This window comes from Thamnophis elegans, chromosome 14, assembly GCF_009769535.1.
Source record: "Thamnophis elegans isolate rThaEle1 chromosome 14, rThaEle1.pri, whole genome shotgun sequence".
NCBI classification, from domain to species: Eukaryota; Metazoa; Chordata; class Lepidosauria; order Squamata; family Colubridae; genus Thamnophis; species Thamnophis elegans.
Window position 1 is genome coordinate 23,082,506 of NC_045554.1, and position 23,232 is coordinate 23,105,737.

The window sequence follows — 23,232 nt, forward strand, 5'->3', positions numbered from 1 at the left end:
CAGGTGCATTATAATGCAATGTGTGGACGACCCCTATGCGCCCATCACGCCCCACTCATGTACACGGGTCTCCCACATGCGCCCCACCCTCTGCACATGTGCAGCAGAGACCCAAAAACCACTGGTGGGCGCATGGCACGCAGTGAAACTGTGCTGGGGTGACACGTCACATGCCCACAGGGAGTTCTCTGCGTGCCACAGGTTCTCCATCACAGGTCTAGAGAATCTACTTGATTTTGATCATGTGATTGTGGGGTGCTACAGTGGTTGTGAAAAGTGGTCGTAGTCACTTCCTTCAGTGCTGTTATAACTTCAGAGGTCACTAAACGAATGGTCGTAAGTCAGGGACTGCCTGTACTACAATTTTTCTTTTTGTCTTCCGGAGGGCCAGCTCCAGGCTCACTGCTCTTCAGGTCTCCACTTCCCTTCGTCAGGCTGGTTTCCCCCCCATGCCTGCCAAGAGATGGTTTGTCTCTGCTTGTCATTGTTGCCGGCTTGTGTTGATTGTCTTCCGTGGGGAGAACTGTTGCCTGCCTTGCCAACCGACTGTGGCCTTCGCATTGCAGCCCAGGGACAGCCTTGGCGCTCCTGCAAGAGGCCGGTTCCTTCTCAAACAGGAAGGCAGGTGGGGGCCTGGCCTGGCAATCTTTTCTGCAGTTAGACTCAGCCAGCTCTGAGAGTGGCCTCAAGGACCCCCATCGTGGCTCTACACAGTCAATATAATAGAAAAGTAGGTTCTCTTCTATGAACCTTAAGGAACATATAATAAAAGGATCCAGGCTCGGTTTCATTTCGGGCCTGTGCCCAATCCTCACCAGCCCCTCTCCTCCTCCTCCTCCTCCTCCTCCTCCTCCTCCTCCTCCTCCTCCTCCTCCTCCTCCTCCTCCTCCTGTCTGGTCTGGCTCTCCTCTCTGGGGAGATCAGCAGGGGCACCAATGCTGAGATCCACCCTCTGATCCCAGAGGCAGAAGCACCTCTGAGGCCCAAGACTCTCGGTGAATGCAGAATGGGCCAAGCCGTGGAATGTGCTCGGATCCCCATTTCCAAAAGGGCACTTTCACCTTTCTGAAAGGGCGAAACAAATCAATTGACTTCCATCTCTGAGTTGGCTGAGGAAGTTATTTCTGCGTGAAATTGCCTGTTTGTTGGCTTCAGTATTTTTGCTGCCAAGTAGGACATCAGGATCTCAGCCTTCGCTCCCCAAATCCTTGGCTGGTTTCTCGGCTCTGCTTGGCTATTTCCAGACTTCCCTGATTCCTCTTTTGGGGGTGGCTTCCTCCCCCACCTTCCATGCATGTGGGCTGCTGGCCGTTAGTGTTGTGGTGGGAAGCTTGTTTGAAGGGGAGCACCCACTGCTTACGAGTGCGCACACGCACACACACATATACACTGTGATTTTGCAAAAGAGGCCGTGGGGCAGTTGGGCCCTATACCAGTATATTCCCCCTGAGCACAGGAGTGGTGGAGATGCTCTTCTAGGGGAACACAACAAAGAGCCAATGAATGTGGAAGCTCTTCTGCATTTTGGGGTGCTACCCTTTTATCTGGCCTCCCTGGGATGAAGTAAGAGGGAGCCGAAAACCTCCGGTCAGCCAATTTCTCTGGCCTGCTGCTCATTCTTCCGTGGGTGGGTGACAGGCAGTGACGTGCAGGCAGGGGAGGCAGGGGAGGCACAGCCTCACCACTGTCAATCATGAAAAGGAAAAAAAAATGTAAACGGGAAAAGGCGAGTGCTGAGGTTAGGCTAGCTAGCTGCTGCCACACCGTGAATGACTGCCTGTTTAAAAAAGCCTCTAAAAATGCGCCCTCTACTATGAGCCAGGAGAACTGCATGCCTCATCTAGTCTGACTTTTTAGGCACTCGGGCAGAGTTAAGCGAGAGTTAAAAGCCCAAAAATCCCGAGGTAGTTGAGGCACGCAATTCTCCTGCCTCATAGTAGAGGGCGCATTTTTAGAGGCTTCAACTCTGTCATTCTGTTTAAAGCTGCAGCGTCGCGCTCACTCTTCCTCCTCTCTTTTTCCGTTTTCTGATGCCCCCCCACACCACGCTCCCTCTTTTCCTTCAAATTTTCTTTTTTTCTTTTTTCTTTAATAAATGCAATGCTCAGGCATTCTCTCCTCTCCCGCGACACCCCACTGACTAAAGCCCTTTCTTTTGCCCATCTGTGCTCGCGACAGCCCACCTGAGCTCGCGGCAGCCTACCCGAGCTCTGCCGCGAGCACAGGCGGGCGAAAGAAAGTGCTTTAGTCAGTGGGGTGTTGGGGGAGAGGACTGCCTCACCAGCCATAAACCTTATTGCACATCACTGGTGACATGACCCCCTTTCTGAGGAAGGGGCCCAATGGATTTCCATCAAGGAGGCCACATCCATCTTGGGGGCTCAAAGCAGCCAAACTGCTTGGGAGGCTGATGGAAGTGAGGAGGCTTTCCGCACTCGACAGAGTCGTTCCAGCCTCAGCCCAAAGGACGGAGCTTAGAAGAGGAAAAGGCTCCCTTAAGACCTTCTAGTGTTTGGAAAGAGTAGCCCTGCTCCTCTTCTGCCTCAGACACTTTCTGCCCACCTGTTATGGAAATGCTGCCTCGGTGTGGCTTTCCAATTTTTTTACCTCCGGTTTGCTTGTGCGCTCGCGTATGCTCGCACATGTGTGCAATACTTCTGCCACAGCCACTACTAGTTCAACCAATCTGGATCGAACTGGCAGAAACCCACCTCTGTGCTGCCCCCTCCTTTGGAAATTGGTTGGCCTAGGAATCCATTCCAAGGCATTTGGAGGTCTGCCTTTTTCAGATGGTGTTCTCGTTAATTTGCCACCTTTATTTATATCTAAATAGAAAATGCATATATATTAGAATAACTTTATTGCCACTGAATGTATACCAATTGGCATATATTAAAATGAAATTTCATTGCATACAGCTCTCAAAGGGTCACCACCTCCATAAACGGCAGCTCCGGCCACGCTTTAAGCTAAAAACACCAGCCTGAGGATGGCGAGTGAGACGTAGTCGAAACGTTGCCAAGACAATCTCAATCTTACACGGGAAAAGACCCAAATACAACAAGAACCAGCATACCTACATCTGTGAAAATCTATGAAATCAAATTACACACACACACACACACACACACACTATTGCCAAAAGTATTCGCTCACCTGCCTTTACTCGCATATGAACTTACTGTAAGTGACATCCCATTCCTTATCCATAGGGTTCAATATGACGTCGGTCCACCCTTTGCAGCTATAACAGCTTCAATTCTTCTGGGAAGGCTGTCCACAAGGTTTAGGAGTGTGTTTATGGGAATTTTTAACCATTCTTCCAGAAGCGCATTTGTGAGATCACACAATGATGTTGGACGAGTTTACATGGCCTACCACTTCGTGGCTGAGTTGCTGCCGTTCCCAAACACTTCCACGTTCTTATAATACAGCTGACAACTTACTGTGGAATATTTAGGAGCGAGGAAATTTCACGACTGGATTTGTTGCACAGGTGGCATCCTATCACAGTTCCACGCTGAAATCTCTGAGCTCCTGAGAGCGACCCATTCTTTCATAAATGTTTGTAAAAACAGTCTGCATGCCTAGGTACTTGATTTTATACACCTGTGGCCATGGAAGGGATTGGAACACCTGATTCTGATTATTTGGATGGGGGAGCAAATACTTTTGGCAATATAGTGTGTGTGTGTGTGTGTGTGTGTGTGTGTATGTATGTATGTATGTATGTATGTATGTATGTATGTATGTATATATATGCTGGTCTTGTAGTCGGGTCTTTTCCCATGTAAGATTGAGATTGTCTTGGCAAGGTTCCAGCGAGGTCTCACTCGCCATCTTCAGGCTGTGTTTTGGGCTTAAAGTGTGATCGGAACTGCCGTCTTTCTATAAATCTTGGTGGGGGAGATTTGGAGTGCTGGCTTTGTTTCAGTAAGTGGAATGATTGGTTGTGTGGTTGTATCATGATTGGTAGATTGGTGCTGATTGGTGCTGGCTGTTTGTCCATTGTTGTTTCGTGTTGTAATGGCCTGGGTGCTGGGTGGGGCTCATTTGTTGGCTAGGGCTGGTTTCCAGATGTCTGGTAGGTGGGAGGTATCGTCACGTTTACTCATGATGTGAGGGTGTTTCTCTACTTCGATAGCTTCCATAATTATTCTCCTGTTGAAGTGTTCTGCCTTGGAGATTAACCTGGTTCCTTCAAAATTAATTTCATGTCCTGTAGCTTTAAGGTGCTGGAAAAGGGAGGAAGTTTTTTCTTTTTTTCTTACTGCGTTCTACAAAATGTACAAAAAAACCAATGGCTCCCTAGGACACACCATCTCCAAGAAAAAAACACACACCTACCGCTACTTAAACACACAATCCCCTCACCACCCTGCACAGATCAACTCTGTAGCCAAGACCCTCATCTCCAGAACCAAACGCCTAGCCGACAAAGACCACCTGAAAACTGATATATATATAGTATCCAATATTGTATATAATGTAATATATACAAGCAGATGATACTTGATCCTCTGCTCGTTCTGCCTTTCTCTCCTCTGCAGCAGGTTGACCTGAAGGGTGGAGCCTTATTGGAATATTATTATTACTGGGCAACATTTTAGTGAGTGCCAGCAGGCGCCAATCAGTGAATGGATGAATGGAGCTTTCTTTTTCCTCCCCCCCCCCCAAACTTTTTACAACCAGCAGATGCCACCTATGGTGCTGCTCTGAGGACTTGGGCAGGCCAGATTTCCCATAAGGTTTTGTAAGTTGGCGTTTTTTTACAAGCCAATGGACAAGCTTTGCTAGTTTCATCTTACAAGTTTGACCAACAAGCAATTTTCTTAGGGTGTTCTCTGAAATAATCCATCCTGTTAAGCCATTATGGTTTCTTTGGAAGGGCTTAGCATGCAATGGGACTCAGGTATTGTGTTTTCTTTTCCCAGAATTAAATTTCAATTCATCTAGTAAATTATTTGGGAATTTATACGAATGGTTCTTGGGAACTTATCCATATATTGTACTGTATTATGCCGCATGATACCTTAGAGATAAGCAAATGCTAAATAAATTTGAATTCTACGTGTGAACAATGCAACAGGGGTTGAGTTTAGGTCTTGAGAAATGCCTGTTTCTTCTCCCATGTGCACTTCATACATTTCATATCCCACTCTGATCTTGCCTCCTGTCTATGTGCTTATTGTTATTAACAGTAATAATCATAGGCCGTTCGACTCCCAATCATTTAATCCCAGAGACACCTTCAGCTGCAAAAGGAAACCTCCGGTAGTTTGTTTGATTTAGTGTGCGGCAGGTTTGTCCCAGCCTGACACCTGGCGGAGAGCCAGCCCTCGCCCGAGGAGAGCCTTGGCCAGGCTCTGGGTAAAGAAGCCATGATGGTCTCGTCTGCTGTTGTTTTTAGGCAGGGGGGACCTGCAGCCTCAGCTGGACAATGCCCTGCAGGATGTGAACGACCTGTACCTCCTGCTGGAGGAGACGGAGAAGCAGGCAGTCCGCAAGGCCCTGGTGGAGGAACGGGGGAGGTTCTGCACCTTCATCGCATACCTGCAGCCGGTGGTGGTACGTGCCTTGTTTCCATGGATGGGCGCAGCTCTTCTAGGGCGACCGTCCAAGGGGTTCCCCACCCTTTCTCTGGGCACAAGGTTTTGGGGTTAGCAACTTACCCCCCCGAATACCCCGCCCGGGTTATAGCTGGACTTCAGCCATCGTGAACATTAAGACCTATCAAGCCTTGGCAGGCTTCGCACTTTAATTCTAATTTTAGCGCAATTTTTTTTCTATCTTTTTTCTTCTCTTGTCTTCCTTCTTTCTGTGTTTGGGATATGTCTGGTTGATGTGTATGACTGTGTGAATGTGCCCACTTTTATTGCCCTATATTTGCTGTATTTTGTGTTTTTAACTATCACGTGGGGATTGATTGAGTGAACGAATGAGTGTGTCTGATTCGGAGGGCCCTGGCATGGAATGCGGGAGCTATAGGTGTGGGTGGGGGGACCACAGACACGGGAGTGGGTCGGAGCATTACGGTCGTAACGGGGAGGGGCAGATATGGCGGGGACTTTAGGGCTGGCCATTACCGGGGAAGGAGGGATCGCTACGTAATAGAGATCCCTCCTTCCGGCCCTATGAGTCCCACTCCGAGACCAGATTGGCCGCGAGTAACAAGGACCCTGGTCTCCGGCTGTTGTCGCTAAACGCCAGGTCCTTGTCGTCCACAAAGCTCCCCTCGTCGGGACTTAATTTAGACGAGGGGGCAGACCTGGCGTGTATTACTGAAACCTGGCTGGGCCCGGAGGGAGGAGTCCCCCCCTCGTAGAAATGTGCCCAGAAGGATTTCAGGTGCTTCATCAGCCGAGAGCTCCGGGAAGGGGTGGGGGTGTGGCTATTGTTATTCGGGAGTCTTTTGTTCCTCGTAGGATCCCTGCTCCGGAGCTTGTCGGGTGTGAGTCCCTGCTGCTGAAGTTGGACCTCAAGGGTCAAGTGGGCCTGCTGTTAACGTACCTGCCTCCAACTGCGTTGCAGCAGCCCTCCCCTCGCTCCTCGAGTCGGTAGCCGAGCTGGCAGCTGAGTTCCCCATGGCTTATGGTCCTGGGGGACTTCAACTTGCCTACGCTCGGTGAACACTCTGATGGGGCGCAGGAGTTCATGGCTTCCATGACAGCCATTGGGCTTGACCCAGATAATTTCGGGGGCCCTACCCACTCAGCGGGTCACACGCTCGACCTCGTATTTCTCTCGGAGCAGTGGAGCTGTGATCTTGGTCTGAGGGGTTAACGAGATCATACCCCTGTCGTGGTCAGACCACTGCCTACTGAGGCTTGACTTCCGGAGACCAAACCCCCACTGTAGGGAGGAGGAAACCGACAAGTGGTTCCGCCCCAAGAGACTGATGGACCGCTTGAGGTTCCAGACGGAGCTTGGGGTTATTCCTGACACTCTCGCCCACAATCCGGTAGAAACTCTGGTTGCTGCCTGGCACTCGGCAGCATCGGAGTCCCTTGACCGGATTGCGCCACTACGGCCACTCCGAGGTGGTGGATCCCGGAGGCCTCCTTGGTTCACCGAGGAGCTCCGGGAGAGGAAACGCCTGTGTACTGGACCCGTGTCCCTCCTGGCTGGTAGCTAACAGCAGGGAGGTGACATGGAGCTGGATCCAAGCGGTTATTACCGCCTCGCTTCGGGAGGGGCAACTTCCCCGCCGCACTTAAAACGGCGGTGGTGAGACCCCTCCTGAAGAAACCATCTCTGGATCCAGCTGTACTTAACAACTATCGTCCAGTCTCCAACCTCCCCTTTATTGGGAAGGTTGTTGAGAAGGTGGTGGCCTACCAGCTTCAGCGGTCCTTGGAGGAAGCCGATTACCTGGACCCCTTCCAGTCCGGCTTCAGACCTGGTTACAGCACAGAAACCGCTTTGGTCGCATTGACCGATGATCTCTGGAGAGCCAGGGATGGAGGTCATCCCTCCATCTTGGTTCCTCTTGACCTCTCAGCGGCTTTCGATACCATCGACCATGGTATCCTTCTGCGACGACTGCGGGAGGTGGGGGGTGGAGGCACTGTTTTGCAGTGGTTCTCCTCCTACCTCTCGGACAGGTCGCAGTCGGTGTTGGTCGGCGGACAGAGATCGACCATGAGGTCCCTAACATATGGGTGCCCGCAGGGGTCGTCCTGTCCCCCGTACTATTTAACATCTACATGAACCGCTGGGCGAGATCATTCGGAGGCACGGGATAAGATACCATCAATATGCGGACGATACACAGCTGTATTCTGTCCGCCCCGTGCCAACTCAATGAAGCGGTGGACGTGATGAACCAGGGTCTTGAGGGCCGTTAGAGACTGGATGCGGGCTAACAAGCTTGTACTCAACCCAGAAAAGACCGAGTGGCTGTTGTGTTTCCCTCCCAACAATTTGGCTAGCATTCCATCACTCAGGCTGGGGGGTCAAATTTTACAACCCCTCAGACAGGGTTCGCAACTTGGGAGTCCTCCTGGATCCACAGCTGACCTTTGATCACCACCTGTCGGCTGTGACCAGGGGGGCATTCGCCCAGGTTCGCCTGGTGCGCCAGTTGCGACCCTACCTGAATCGGGAGCTCTCACAACAGTCACTCGCGCCCTCGTGACCTCCAGGCTGGAGTACTGCAACCTGCTCTACATGGGGCTGCCCTTGAAGAGCATCCGGCGACTTCAGCTAGTCCAGAATGCGGCCGCGCGAGTGATTGTGGGTGCACCTCGGTTCACCCCACATAACACCTATCCTCCGCGAGCTGCACTGGCTACCTGTTATCTCCGTGTGCGCTTCAAGGTGTTTCTTACCACCTATAAAGCCCTCCATGGTAGTGGATCTGGGTACTTGGGAGGACCGCCTCCTGCCGATTACCTCCGAGACCGATTAGATCTCATAGATTAGGCCTCCTCCGAGTGCCATCTGCCAGCCAGTGCCGGCTGGCCACTACGCGGAGGAGAGCCTTTTCAGTGGTAGCTCCGACCCTCTGGAACGAGCTCCCCGTGGGGATCCGTACCCTCACCACCCTTCAGACCTTCCGCGCAGCCCTCAAGAACGGCTATCCTGCCAGGCCTGGGGGTAGAGATTGATCTGCCCCCACCCGAATGTTGGATGAATGTTGTTTACTTTTTAATTATATGTAATGTTATATGTTATTGTCTGTATCCCCCTTCCTATGAGTTGTTAGCCGCCCTGAGTCCCCTCAAGGAAAAGGGCGGCCTATAATAAACCATTCAATTCAATTCAATTCAAACCACAGGATTGGGCTGACCCTACCCATCCCAGAGAGGAAGAGAGGTATTTCAGGAGGAAGGAAAATCTTTAAAAAACCCAGAATGCCACCAAGGAAGGATGCTAACAACGTTCCCTCACTTGTAGAGGAATTTGGCTTGTGGCTCTTCTCCCAGCTGCTGCTTTGCTTGGCCCAAGCAGACGAGGGAGGGCAATCACTTATGGGAACAATATTGGCACCTGTTGCCACATTTGGAGCCATCCCTGTTTCCATTAAGCTTTTTTGAAGGTTGGAATGTGAGGAGGAACATTTAAGGTGTTTGTGGTTCTCCATAAGGTCGCATAGGCAAACTCCCGAATGGCTCTTTTTGTTTACTGCGCCTAATTCTGATTTTTTAAACTTTTTTCTTTGGACTAAAGGGAAGAAAGCTTGCCTGGAGTGATGTTTTTGTAATTTAATTTCAGTAATGTAACTATAATCCCAGCAGGTTTCACGTAGATTAACCTGAGTTACATTTCTGATTTCTGAAATTACACAAAACCACAGTGGCAGATTTGTGGCTTTGTGGCTTCTACCACAGTCGGTAGCATTGCAAGGCCTGGGGAGGACCAGCTGAAATGTAGCAGCAGAACTCGGACTGCTAAGTGGAGACCAAGAGCAAAGAGGAAGGGGGAGGAAGCTGGGAAGCCTGCAGATCAGATGAGAGGCCAAAGGGAAACGTCCTTGACCCAGTTGACACCCAGTGTTGCCTCTGCCGAAAGGCGGCTTCCTTTTGCCCACCTCTCTGTGGGTTCGGAAGCTGAAGTAGGCGCACTGGTGACACGGCCTCAGGGACTGTGACCTTCCTGGCCTAGAAGGCCTGGCCCTTGTCCCTTCCTCCCGGTCTTCCACAGGTAAAGAGCAAGCCCTAGTGGGGGGGGGGGGGTGTCCTCTCCTGATTTGGGGTTCTTTGGTCACACGGCCGAGGCTCATCCTTTCCTTCACCCCTTTTGCAGAACGGAGAGATCACCATGCTGGGAGAGATCACCCACCTTCAGGGCATCATCGATGACCTAGTGGTGCTGACAGCAGATCCACACAACTGCCAACAGCCAGTGAGCAGGTTAGAGAAGCACAAATGTCACCACGTGACATGGCGGTCCATGTCCCCCTGAGGCCAGCCCCTCCCTCTCAGCGCAGGGCTTGGCAGCATCCAGGAGGGGGGGGCACCACTCCGGTTCGTCCTGCTTTTCATCAACATTCCGGGACTTAAAGCCATGTATGCCATGCTCTGCGCTCAGAGAACAGGATAAGGTCTGCTTCAAGCACTTAAAATGCAACCGTGGGTCTCCCTCCCTTCCTCTCTTTCTCGGGACAAAAGTTCTCATAATATGCTCAGGATTTGGTTGCCTTTTCCCCTTGTTGCTTCTCTGGTTGCCTGGCTTCCTTCAAGGGGAACTTGTTGCATGAAGTGAAGGCCGACTGGGACCCAAAAGCTTTGAACTGCTCTTCCCTCTGACCTACGACGACATCCATTCAGTTTGTAGCTTTCCGTGGGGGCATCCTCAGTGGTCCTTATTAGGGCACTTAGGCTGCTAATTCAGAAGCTCTGAGCTCTTTTTCACAAATAGCCAAAAAAACAGGTTTCTCTGGTCATTTTGTTTCTTTAATAAAAAAGAACATACAATGGCTGCCATTCTGCTAAGCTGACAGCTTGACATCAGTAACGGGAGGAGGGATATGGGGAGGGAGAGGCTCGGAGGAATCGAAACGAAGCACTTCCACCCAGCGGGAAGCACCGGCCATCTCAAGGTCACTCCAGAAGAATGCAGATCTGGGACAGGAAGATGGGCACCATTTCCCAGCCACCTGGTTGAACATTGACTGATGTTCGTCCATCGTGTTTGAAGAGGACTTTGACATCTAACAGGTTGTAGGCTGGCCACGATGTGTCCGCAGGTGGCTGTTAAGGCCTAGATGGGCATGAAATGTTCTGCCACATGTCGGGCAGTCATATGTGGGCACCATTGTTGCAGCATTTGCAGCTCTGGCTTTGTGGAGTCCTCGCTTCTCTTGTGCAATGGTTGTTCTTCTGACCTCAGACGTCTGGCAGCCTTGGTGGGTCAGCGTGTGACATATTGATCGATCTTGTGCCAGGGTTTCCCAGGAGGTGGTGTCAATATCCGGGGACTTGAAGGGGGCTTTCAACGTGTCTTTGTATCTCTTCCTTTGTCCCCGTGCGATTGCTTTCCTGTTTGGTCCTCTATGGCGATGGTTTGGCATCTTTGCAACATAGCCTGCCCAGTGTGTCTGGGCTTTCCTCAGCAGGATGTGAACGGATGGCAGGCTTGCTCTGGAGAGGACTTCTGTGCCTGGCACCTTGTCCTGCCACTGGATCCTCAGTATTCCACGAAGGCAGGTCATGTGGAAGTGGTTCAGTTGCCTAGCATAAGCACTACTGCTGGGTAGACTTTGAGCTTTGTAGCAAGGCTTATTCCACAGTGGTCCCACACGTTGGTCAGTCATCTGGGATATGCAGAGCTTGCCTTGGTGGTTCTGCAGTTGACCTTAATGTCAATTGTCACTGCATGGGAGAGGGTACTGCCACGTTTTCCAGTGTGTGATGTGGGAGAGGCTACGCATGGGATATCAACACAGCCTGATTGGTCCAGAGACTGAGGGAATTTCTTCTTCTTTCCCTTGGCTCCCCAGTTTCCTTCAGTCTTTGGTCCAAGCAGGCTGTGTTTTTGCCTCCTGCTTGAGCAACTAAAGTGAACTTTGTTTGAGATAGGAATAATTGGCTATTTTAAATTCTAAATTGCCTGAGCTGCTGGCTGTTAAAGGGGTCATTTTTCCATTGTCACCTGGAGGGGGTGGAGAGCTGGATCAGCATTTTTCTTCTCCCCCGATTGCCACACAGAGCGCTGTCTGGTCCCTGTGAATTCAGGGGTGGCAGGCTCCAATTCTCAGCTCGTCAAGAGAGGCTGCTCTGGCAAGGGGGGGCTTGACAAGCTCCGCGCAACCAGGAGGCGTGCTGCAATCATGCAGCGAAGTTCCGGATGGTAGTGGCCATCTTGAGCCCACTGATGAGGACCTGGAAGATCTGGATCTTCTCCCAGAGAGCATCAGGAGGCTTATTGCCTCTGCCATTTCTCAGGGCATCGCCACAAGTCTGAGCCAACAAGGAGTCCATTCTCAGGGCTACAGGGAACCTCGTGAGAGGTCTCAGGTCAGGCGCTCTAGCGATAGGGCTTCTTCTCGGGAGGCTCCCAGGCCACGTTCCCCCTCCGTGGTCAGTGAAGGGTTTGTCATGGGGGAGGAGGCCCAGCGTGAGGTGGATTTCTTTGAGGATGAGGAAGCTCTTCCTCCTGAACCCCTGGCCTTTCCGGGCCTATTTGCTCCTTCACATTTTTAAATGCTCCTGCATAAGGTTAGGGCTACTACTAAATTGGGGGGGGGCACTCCAGGGACTCTGAAGCCTCGGGGCCCAGATCAGGCAATATTTTCTGCTACGTCTTCCAATAAGGGTCCCGGCGCCCCCACTCTTTCTGGAGGTTGTGAAGAAGCAGTGAGTGCGGCCTTTGGCGTTCCCCAATCCAGGGAGTAATGACCATCGCTTCTATAATATAGATCAGGCCTTTGCACAGGCTCTTCAGGTGCCCACTGTGGCGGCATTGGCAACATCCTCAACCATAGTGTTGGGTGACGCTGGTGATAAGCTTAAACCCGAGGATATCCGGGATGGCCAACCACCAGCCTGACTGGCTCAGCCATACAACCGTGAACCATGGGGAGTGGCAGCTCCACTTTGATCTGTTCCGAAGGATTTGCCAGGGATTTGTGGTGGACCTCTATGCAACCCCAGTGAACGCACAGCTCCCGCGCTTCTTCTCATGGTTTCCAGTGCAGGGAGTGCAGAGCAGTTGGCCAAGCGGGCTACTCTACACATTTCCACCCCTTCCCCTGATTCCGGGGACCATGAGGAAGGTAGAGGCAGAGAGGGCTGTCGTCATTCTTCTGGCTCCGCACTGGCCCAGATGACCATGATTCGCGGATCTGGTCCAGATGTCAATCTCGCTCCCATGGAGAATTCCTCAGGAGGAGATCTCCTTGTGCCAGGGGGTCCTGGTCCATCTGGGGCTCCAGTGACTTAATTGCCTGGCACTTGAGTGGAGCCTCCTGAGGAATGCCAACCTGTCTTCAAGAGTCATCATGACAGTCGGGGTCTCAAGGCCTCCGTCGGCTACTAGAATGTACGATTTAGGTCCTAGATTTCTTGCAGGATGGGTTAGACAAAGGGTTGTCTCAGAGCACTCTCCGGCGCCAGGTGGCGGCTTTGTCTGTGGTACTCACCAGAGAGGGTCTTGTCCCTCTCTCACAAGTCCCGACTGTCAAACGGTTCCCTTGGGGGGGGGCGGCAAATATTCGGGCCCCCACGATTAACAGGTTTCTCACCTGGGATCTGCCATAGGTTTTTGGGGCTCTGACAGAGTCGCCCTTTGACCCCTTGAGGACGGTCCACCCTCGGCTCCTGACCTTGAAGGTTGCGTTCCTGGTGGCAATAACATCAGCCAGATGCATCTCGGAGCTGGGGACGCTGTCATCCAGAGGGGATCTCTGTTTTTTTCTTCAGGACAGGGTAGTCCTCAGGTTGGACCCATCCTGAACCTTTGTCCTGCCCCTTCCCATGATAGGGAGCACCTCTGGCACAGGTTGGATGTCCGGCGGGCCCTTCAGATCTCCTCTGGTGCACGGCCTCGACCTGCAGGTCTGTGGCGTTGTTTGTGTCCTTCCTACCCACCACCTTGGGGGCGAGGGTTACACCTTCAACCATCGGCAGGTGGATCTGACAGGCCATTGCCACGGCCTACGAAGTCTCGGGTCAGGCCCCTCCTCTAGGGATTACGGCTCACTCCACGCGGAGCATGGCAGCATGGTCGACCAGGGCTCTGTTCGAGGACATTTGCAGGGCGGCCATGTGGTCTACCCCGTTGCCATTTATTTGCCGTTACCGGCTGGATGCCTTCGCGTCGGCTGAGGTTTCCTTTGGTCACAGGGTTCTCCAACAGGTAGTAGCCACCCCAGCTTCTACGTCCTAGATTTCCCTCCCTAGGGACCAGTGGTAGGTTTCGAATCCCATTGCGACCAATGTAGTGCAATGGGGCTACACGTCCACCACATGAACGTGCGCAGTGTACACGCACACACACAGTGTGCACATACGTACTTACTGCCCGCGATGCTCCAGCTGCTTGTGCAGATGCCGTACGCTCCGTACCGGGGCATACCGGTCGTAACGCACTACTCCTAGGGACGATAGCTTGGGTACGTCCCATGCTTAGTCCCTCCCACATCACACACTGGAAAAAGAACGTTGGTCCTTACTTGAACATTAATTTTCTGTGTGGATGTGGGAGGGGCTACATCCCTCCCTAGCAAGAAGTAGTTAGTTAGGTGGAGGGCTGGGGGTGGCCTGGTTGTCTTGTGCCTTTCAGGGGGACTGCTTTTCTGCGACCTTAAGGAAACCTGGGAGCCAGGGGAAGGAGGAGGCATGGCAAAGAAATTCCCTCAGTCTCTGGACCAATCAGGCTGTGTTGATATCCCATGCATAGCCCCTCCCACTTCCACACAGAAAATTAATGTTCAGATAAGGACCAAGGTTCTGTCTGTGAATTGGTCCACTGCTTGCAGCTTTTGTCTCTTCACTGTGATGGTGAGCTCTTGGTGTTGGACTTTCGGAGCTGGCTGATGCATCTCTTTGGTCTTTTTTATGCTGATAAGGAGGCCTGTATGCTGCTGCAAATTTGACCACACTGGCTTGCATTTCCTGCTCTGATCCAGCATTCAGGAAACAGTTGTCAGCAAAGAGGAGGTCACGTAGCACAGTCTCCTTTATCTTGGTCAATAGCAATAACAATAGCAGTTAGACTTATATACCGCTTCATAGGGCTTTCAGCCCTCTCTAAGCGGTTTACAGAGCCAGCATATTGCTGACTCATTTTACCCACCTCGGAAGGATGGAAGGCTGAGTCAACCCTGAGCCGGTGAGATTTGAACAGCCGAACTGCAGAACTGCAGTCAGCTGAAGTAGCCTGCAGTGCTGCATTTAACCACTGCGCCACCTCAGTGAAACCTGGAGTCTTCGCAGGTTGAACACTTTCCCATCGGTCCTGTTTCTCAGGCTAACCCCCAAGGAACTGTTCTGAAAGGCATCTGACAGAATGGCTGAAAACATGCTGAACAAGGTTGGTGCCAACACGTACCCTTGCTTGATGCTGTTTGTAACAGGAAAGGTCTCTGAAGCTTCTCCATCATCCAGAACATGAGCCGTCATACCGGTGTGGAACTGACATACCATCAGGATGAATCTATTGACACCCAAATTTTGACATGATGTGCGACAGACCTTTGCGACTGAGTGTCAAAAGCCTTGGTGAGATCCACGAAGGTGGTGTACAATTCACAATTCTGCTCTTGACACTTCTCTTGGAGCTGTTGGGCTGCGAAGATCATGTCCACAGTGCCACGCTCTTTGCGGAAACCGTACTGTATCTCGGGTAATAAACCCTGTTCCAGATGGTGGTCAGTCAAGCGGTTCAACAACACTCATGCAAGGATCTTGCCTGTGATGGAAAGCAGACTTGTTGATTCCCTTTCCTCTTGTAGAGGTGTACGATGGATGCATCTTTCAGTTTCTGAGGAATGGATCCTTGATTCCAGAAAGACTGGAACAGCTGAGTGAATTTGTTGACAAGCACTGCACCGCCATCCTTATAGACCTCCGGTGGGATCACATATGATCCTGGGGCCTTGCCACTGGACAGCTGACTGATGGCCTGTAGGGTTTCAGTCTTGGTGGGGCGTCCAGGCGGTGGTTGATATCTACCTGGGGCATTCTATCGATCGCCTCCTTGATGGAAGATGGGTGGTTCAATATGGATTGGAAGTGCTTAACCCATCTCTGTAGAATCAGAAAACATTGACTGATAACCAGAGTGGGTGAGGGGGAGCCCAGATCCAGCTTTGTCTCTTCTGTGGCCACTTTGGCTTTAGTAAAGGATTCTTTTGGCTAATTGTGGGCCAGGGTCTTTCTTTTCTAAGTGACCAGGTTGGGACAGTTGACATTAAGCTGGATCTGAGATTTTTACTAGATACAATTCACTTTCTCTTGGTGCCAACAAGACCCCCTGGTTATCGGTATTTATGAAAATATTTTGAATTTTTAAATCTATCTTATCCAGAAGATTGATTGACCTATAAATCTAGCAGATTTAATCAGCAATCCCTCTCTCTTTTTGCCCAAACCATTTTTATTACAATTATTTATTCACTCATGACCACAATTGGGACCAGAATTTCACTTGCTAAGCAATGTGGTTGTTAAGCAAGTCATCACATGACCGGAGAACCATTTTTACTGTGGTTATTAAGTGATTCACCACAATTGTTAAGTGAATCACATGGTTGTTAAGCAAATGACTTCGCTTGCCCTCATTGACTTTGCTCATCAGAGGCATGCCTGAAACATTGTGACTGCAGGATTTTGCAATTGTTGTAAATGTGAGCTCGTTGCCAAGAGCCAAAATTGTAATCATGTGGCCACGGGGATGGTGTGATGATCATAATTTCAAGGATGTAAGTCTCTTTTTAACAAGTCGCCATACAATTGTTCAATAGTCATAAATTGAGGATTACCATATCACCATTTTCCTGCCTTAGTGGATTTCAATCAGTTCAAAGAAACTGAGAGCATAGAGGGTTCTTGTTCTGTATCTTATAATTTCAGCCATTGGCTGAAAGTCCAGGGAAGACAGGAAAAACCATCTCCAAAGATTCTGCATTCTAGGAAACTTCAATCCTGGAAAGCTCCCATGAAAGGGATCCCATGAAAGCCCAGTCATGGGATCCACAGGGTCACATGCGACCTTGTCCTTCCTCTGGAGTAGCTGAAGATGGCTGGATGATGGGTGGGCCTCCTGCTTTCCTTTGGCCAGACCCCTTGCAGAAACTCATCCATGCTGGCAGTTCTCCAGGCAGAGCAATCCCAAGTGGGGCATCTCTTCCTTGGAGCTAAGAACTGAAGGGTTTCAGACCTCAGCATTGGAGAACAAAGGGTTGGAATAGTTTTGAGAAGCTAGGTTGAGTCTGTGGGTGATATGCCAGTTGTTGGTTGAGGGGAATTTTGCTTTTGTTATCCGGCCCCCAGTTCAGCCAGAGTTGTCTCATGCTGGTGCCTCCAAGAAGCACCAGAGACAATCGGGCCGATATCCACCCCTTTAATGCTTCCTCCTTTGCTTCAAGCAAGGCCTGGTGACACAAGCAGCTCAGTGGGTGGCCCTCCATGGCAGCATCCTGGCTGTGGCCTGGGTGAACGGAAATTGGTCAAAGGCCGGCTGAGCCGCTCTTCAGCTTGGGAAGAGCTCTGGAGCTCTGCTCGGAGGACAAAATCTCTTAGGGCCAGAAATGCTGTAAGGACCCAGCTAAAACAATTTTTTCTTGCAGGTGATCAAAGATCTGAAGGGCTCCGATTACAGCTGGTCTTACCAAACCCCCCCATCCTCCCCTAGCAGCTCAGGATCCCGAAAATCCAGCATGTGCAGGTATGTTGGACTCAGCTACTGGGAACCTCTTGTTCCCCTTAAGTGCCACATAACAGGAATATAACTGTCAGGTTTCCTACAAATACCCTAATTGATTCATGAGTATCGAACCCAGTTTCAATACAAAACTAGACATTTATTAGGAGCCACGCTAGGTAAGGCTTTTTCAGTCAGATCTAAGCTTTGTTTGAGTTATAGCTGAACTTTAACCCTTTTCCTTCCCTCCCCTCAGTCTGTGTCATAAACCACATTCCCCCCAATGAGGTGCACCTCTCCCAAGCCTGCTGCAGTCACCTGAGATCCAGCCTTAGCCGAAAGTGTGCGTGGAATGCGCTCCCCCCCCCTTCTCTCTCTACAGCAGTGGTTCCCAAACTTGGCAACTTTAAGACTTGTGGACTTCAACTCCCAGCAGAGCTGGCTGGAGAATTCTGAGAGTTGAAGTCCACAAGTCTTAAAGTTGCCAAGTTTGGGAACCACTACTCTACGGCAATGTTAGGAGTTGACAATAACTGCTATATAACAGAACAGGAATATAAGGAGCGCATAACTGCTCCTCGTGGGTGCAGGTCTTACGAAGCTTGAGTAGGTTCAATGATACCCCAGTTGTAAATGCGTTAGGGAAGGCCAGAGTGACATACCAGATACTTCCCAAACTGAGTTGCCATGGAATAAAATCCAAGAGAGCCAGACCTGAGCAGCTGTGGCCAGTGTTGGCATTCAAACGGACATAACGAATGACCTCGAGCCATGGCAGGTCTCCTTCAGGTCAAGCAAAGCATGGGGCCTTTTGTCGTTGATGGTGGACTTACATCTGTCAACTGGAAGTAGCTGGGAAAGGTTCTGCTCCAATCTTTAAGACATGTTGCTGTTGATCTCACCCCAAAATTCTTCATAGACATTGAAAGTGCTTCTCCCTTTAGCTGAGGAAAGAATTAAAATAGGTATTTGTGTAAGCTGCAGCTTATAGGTCCCTGATCATAAGATTCAGTCTACTTTATTGATCTCATCTGAAGAGGAAGAGCTGACTTCTTGAAGGCTTCTTGGTGATGGAGAAGGTGTTACTCTGCAGTCCTTGATTCAGCATAAAATAAGGGCAGCTTGTATTTGCTACCCTCCCCCAGAGGAACAGTGCCAGCACGAGCAGGGCATGTAAAGGGCCGTTTGGCTTACCTTGCCTCAAGGAACCTCTCACATCTGCAACCAGTGTCCTCCTGCTTCACTTCCTGGGGAAGCTCTGGTGGCTCCCTAGATAGCATTTCACCTGGTTTCACATTTTACTCCCATAGTGTGGCACAACCGGTAAACGCCAACACCCGCCTATCCAGTGTCTCATCACATGACTCGGGCTTCATCTCGCAGGATGCCATGTTCTCCAAACCTCCTTCGCCAATGCCCTTGGACATCACCAGCCAGGTGAGCTAAGGGTGAACAAAGAAGGAAGTCCAGGACAGAATTATGCCTCCGCTTGCGCTGGCAGGCAGGCAGGCAGGTGCTGTCTCCTGAAAAAAGCTGGTGGCAGCCTAGAGACCCCCTCCTCCTCTCCTGGGAGTCTCTCCTTCCCTGGGATGTCCCTTGGAAATGGAGATGGAGTCTGGCTTGTACAGGGAATGCTGCCCCTTTGCATGATGTCCCTGGGGAAAGGATTGGGCCAGTTGCCTTTTGAGGAAGGAGGTGGGCCATGAGGGAGCCAGAGGGACCCAGAGCCCTCTTTGGAGCTGCTGCCAGGAGGAGCCCCTTCTTGGACTAGAGGAAGGAGAGGACATCCGTGGCTTTCCTTGCCCAATTCAAAGGCTCATGCTGGCACTCCTCCAGCAGCTCTCTAAAGGTGACCCTGGCATGAGGACATCTTCCAGGGCTGGGAGCAGCTTCTGGCTTCAGAGGGTCTCAGGATCCCTCTGCTTGCTCACAGTTTGGGAGACGGAGGTGAAGAGGAGGGAAAATCCAGTTCTCAGGCGAGATGGAAGGGGGGAGTTTCCCTGCCCCTCCTGATGGCCTGGGGAAGGTTTGGACTTCCTCCTCCTCCTGTATGCGAGGTTCCCCCAGCTGCCTGCTGCTTTCATTTCCGCCTGCACCTTGTCCCATCTTCCCCCATCGACTTCCCAGCCTCAGGACAGTCCAACCCTCCACCCCACACGTCAGGCAAGCTGCACTCTTCTCTCTGCTGCCCCCACTGCTGCCGCCACCGCCCTCCTGAGCTTCCCTAACAGCTTCTTCTCTCCCTCTCGGCGTGTCTCTTTTGCTGCTGCTACTGCTGCTGCTGCTGCTGACCCGGATTGGGGCCTGCCAGAAGTCCTCCAGCTCCGCATCGTCTGAAGCCTCTGAAACTTGCCAATCTGTTAGTGAATGCAACTCCCCAACCTCGGTTAGTTCTGGCTCTGCCACTGGACTGTATTCAGGTGGCCACAAGGTGAAGCTTGAGTCCCCCGCCACACACACCCTTTCCCTCCCCTCTTTTATTTGGGGGCCCATCTGCACCTGGTGAAGAGTTAATGCCTGCTCAAACCTGAACGGCCTGGGCCCCCTGCCCCTGTGCTGGTTTGGGCGCTTTCTGCTTTGTTGGCTGAGCAGTTTAGGGAGCTCCATGAGCAGCCGTGAGCCTGGACTCCCTGGGCCTGAAGCCATGCAGACCACTGCTGGTGGGGAGTCTTGGGGGGGGGGGGAGAGCCTAGCTACCCCGGGAGCTCCTTCCAAGAGACCAAAGCTGTGTCTCCATGAGGGGCTAGGAATCTGGCCCATCTCTGGTAGAGCAACCAGGCAGGAGGGCCAGGAAAGAGCCTCCTGGGAGGGTCCAGTCCCTGGCCCGCAAAGGCTCAACACTCCTGCCACCCCCATCCACCCCCCAGGACAAGGACCCAGCGGGCATTTGCCCTTTTCTGGGAGTTGGATTAGCTTTGAACAGACCTGCCCTGCCCTGGACCACTTCTCCTCCCTTAGTTGCCTCCCGGGAACTCGGCAAGGGGTAAAAGGTGGCAGGAGGGACTGGTGACCGACACAGGATGCCCTTCTGAGGATCAGATCAACCCACAAAGTCTCCCATGTGTCCCTTGTTGCCTCTGGCCTCAGAGGCGATGATGGGCAGCTGCGTCCCGGGTGTGACCTGGTGCAGGCTGTGCTCCATGCTGGGGGCCGGCAGTCTGCAGATCTCCCGGGAGCAGTTGGCTTATTTCTTGTTTGATTACTTTTAAGAACTGCCTGTCTCTGTCACAGAGGGACTCTGGGTACCATAAAATAGGAAAAGCATAAAAATGGCATATAAAATAACAGTAGATAAAAGAGGCAAGGAATGTTAAAAAGATAATGAAAAGGCGGGGAGGGCTGGTCAGTGTATTAACCAGCCCCACGGGCGCTTCCCTGGGCAGGCCTCTCTTTTCCAGAAGGCCAGCAGAGTTGGGATCCTTTGGCAGACGGGAGCCACAGCACCCTGCCTCCCTGGCCAAGTGAAACCGGTTGATGCGATGGGACAAAGGAGGCCCATTCTGTGGGTTGACCGCTCTTCTCCTCCTGCAGTTGGTCTCCCTTCCAGGGCTACACCCACCCTCGCCTCTTGAGGCCTCCCTCAGTCCTCCTCCCAGCCTTCCCATCTCGGCAGAGGAAGAACCTTGACCGGTCTTCCAGCCCCCTCCCCATCTCGTGCTCCTTTTGGCAAGACCCAGGAAGCGCAGGGCACCTTCCTAAGTATTCAGGGGCTTCAGGAAAGGACTGGGAAACCTGGTGGAGGTGGCCAAAAGGCTGCCATGCCCTCCACAGGCACCTGGTCAGGATCTGGATTCAAGGGAGACAAAATCAAATGTCTTTATTCAGCCACACATAAGATCCCTGCTTATCCAGAACCGTTTTGGAGCTTTTTGCTTGGTGGAAATAGGCAGAGTGTCTGGGAGGGCCCTGGCACTTGGCTTCTGGGCACCAGCATGGCCTCTTTGGGACCTGATGGCGTCTCACAGGCCAAGGGTCAAGAGTTGCTATGGGCCCCTCCTGCTGCCTCACCCACTTCCCCTTCCCCTCTTGCCTTGCTTGGTTTCGTAGCACTGGGATTGCCAGTCATGCCAGCTTTATATTTTTCAGGATTGGTCCAAGCTCCCCACGTATGAGCAGCCGGGGGCAAATGCTCTGCAGCGTAGAAAGGATCGTGTGGAGCTTCTCCGGGAGATAGAACCAGGCTCGGCCTCCCTGATTTATCCAGGGCTCAGCTTGGAGGATGGTGCCCGGCCTCGCCCCTCTCCCGCTTCCATTGCTGCCAAGGTACAGCCGGGCCCCTTGGGCCACATTGGCTGCTCTGGGGGTTCTTTGGGGGCTCTATTTGGGCCACTGCCTGAATGTCCCCCGAGCCTTCCCTGTCCACATCCAGGCAGATTTGAGGAAGGGAGGTCACATGGAGGACCAGGAGCTGATTTTACTTCTGAGTGTTTGAATAATTGTAATAAAAGAGATTGATTGCTTCCACTAGACAAAATGGAAGGTGGGAGGTGTGGGGGGCACCAGGTGCAGTTCTCAATGGGCCCAATTTCAAAAGTGCTTGCAGAAGGGATTTTCCAAGGATGAGGCCTCTGCCTTCCTTGCCAGCTGGAGCTGAAGCAGGAGAGGCCGAGCAAAGGGCTCCCCTTTTAATCCTGGTCAGATAAAAGACCCCAGAAGACTCTGCAGCAGTGATGGGATTCAAATTTTTTTACTACCAGTTCTGTGGGCATGGCTTGATGTGCATGGCAGTGGAAGGATACTGCAAAATCCCCATTCCCACCCCACTAACCTGCTTTCCAGCTCCGTTCTGCTGTTCAGGGCAACAAAAGGAGATCAGTTGGAAGGCAGCTGGGGTGGGGCCAGTCTATTTGCCGGTTCTCCAAACTACTCAAAATTTCCGCTATTGGCTGAATAGCATCTCTGCTCTGCAGGCTGAGCAGCTTAAGCAGCCAGTGAATGCAGCAGCCTCGGGCCCTGGCAGATATTCCTGAAGCTATGAGTCAGTGCAGAAGTAGCCAAGGTGTGTGTGTGTGTGTGTGTGTGTATGTGTGTGTGTGAATTGGGGTCATCTTTCTGGCTCTCTGTCCCACCTCAGAAGCCTTGCTGGCCCCTCCTCCCTGCTGCCAGGTGCTCAGGATGGAGCTAGTCAGGACTGCTCTACCAGCAGTGAGGAGCCTCAGGAGGCTGGCACCCAGTGAGAGGAGCCCACCTCCATCCCTGCCCTCAGAGGCCTGTCTGCCTGAGCACAGGAGCCCTCCATGGAGCAGGGGGGCTCGGGACGCTGCTGCTGCTCTCTCTTTATATTTCACGTTTCTGAACCCAGAGGGCCATAGCACTGACCCTGAGCTTGTTTCCCCTTCTCACCAGCACGGGGAGGAGGTGTCTCCAGCAGCCAATGACCTGGCCATGGTGCTGACCCACAGCCTGAGCCTGGAACACCAGAAGAGCAGCCGGGATAGCCTGCATTTCTCCAGCGGCTACAGCACCCAGAACACCACCCCGTCCTGCTCTGAGGACACCATTCCCTCTCAAGGTAGGAGGCCTGCTTCAAGGGGGGACAGCGCCTGGCTGGGAGGGTCAGGGGAGGTGCGACCAGGCCTGCTGAGGGGCTCTCCAAGCCACTGGAGAAGATTCAGGCGATGGCAGATCCCTCATAGCCAGGAAACAGGATCCTCCTTTCTAAGGTCTTCTGGAAGGCCAAGAGGCAGAAGCAGCTGCTCCCAGCCAGGCAGGACCTTTCTTGGCCTTCCCAGGAGCCCCACATCACCTGATGTGGCACGCCTGTCCTAAGCAGCCCCAGTTGCTGGCTGAAGGCCTTGCCCAGCTCTCTGTTTCTCTCAGCAGTAGAAAGAAGCGGGCAGTTGGGCTTTGCTGAGGTTGAATGTGCTCCGAGCTTTGATGTAGGAGGGTCCAGGCAGTCTAGACTCCCTTGATGTGCCCCCCACG

General features: G+C 52.0%; 1 protein-coding gene across 1 annotated transcript in view; it reads left to right on the forward strand.

The window, feature by feature from the left end:
• The window catches only part of MTSS2 (MTSS I-BAR domain containing 2), a 62,519-nt gene that overhangs the window by 34,002 nt on the left and 5,285 nt on the right, over positions 1–23,232 (forward strand). Inside the window, 8 exon segments of the mRNA XM_032230766.1 lie at positions 5,411–5,568; positions 9,748–9,829; positions 9,832–9,854; positions 17,234–17,331; positions 18,618–18,744; positions 19,619–19,693; positions 21,394–21,570; positions 22,654–22,819. Of these exon segments, the coding sequence (XP_032086657.1) occupies positions 5,411–5,568; positions 9,748–9,829; positions 9,832–9,854; positions 17,234–17,331; positions 18,618–18,744; positions 19,619–19,693; positions 21,394–21,570; positions 22,654–22,819 (906 nt within the window).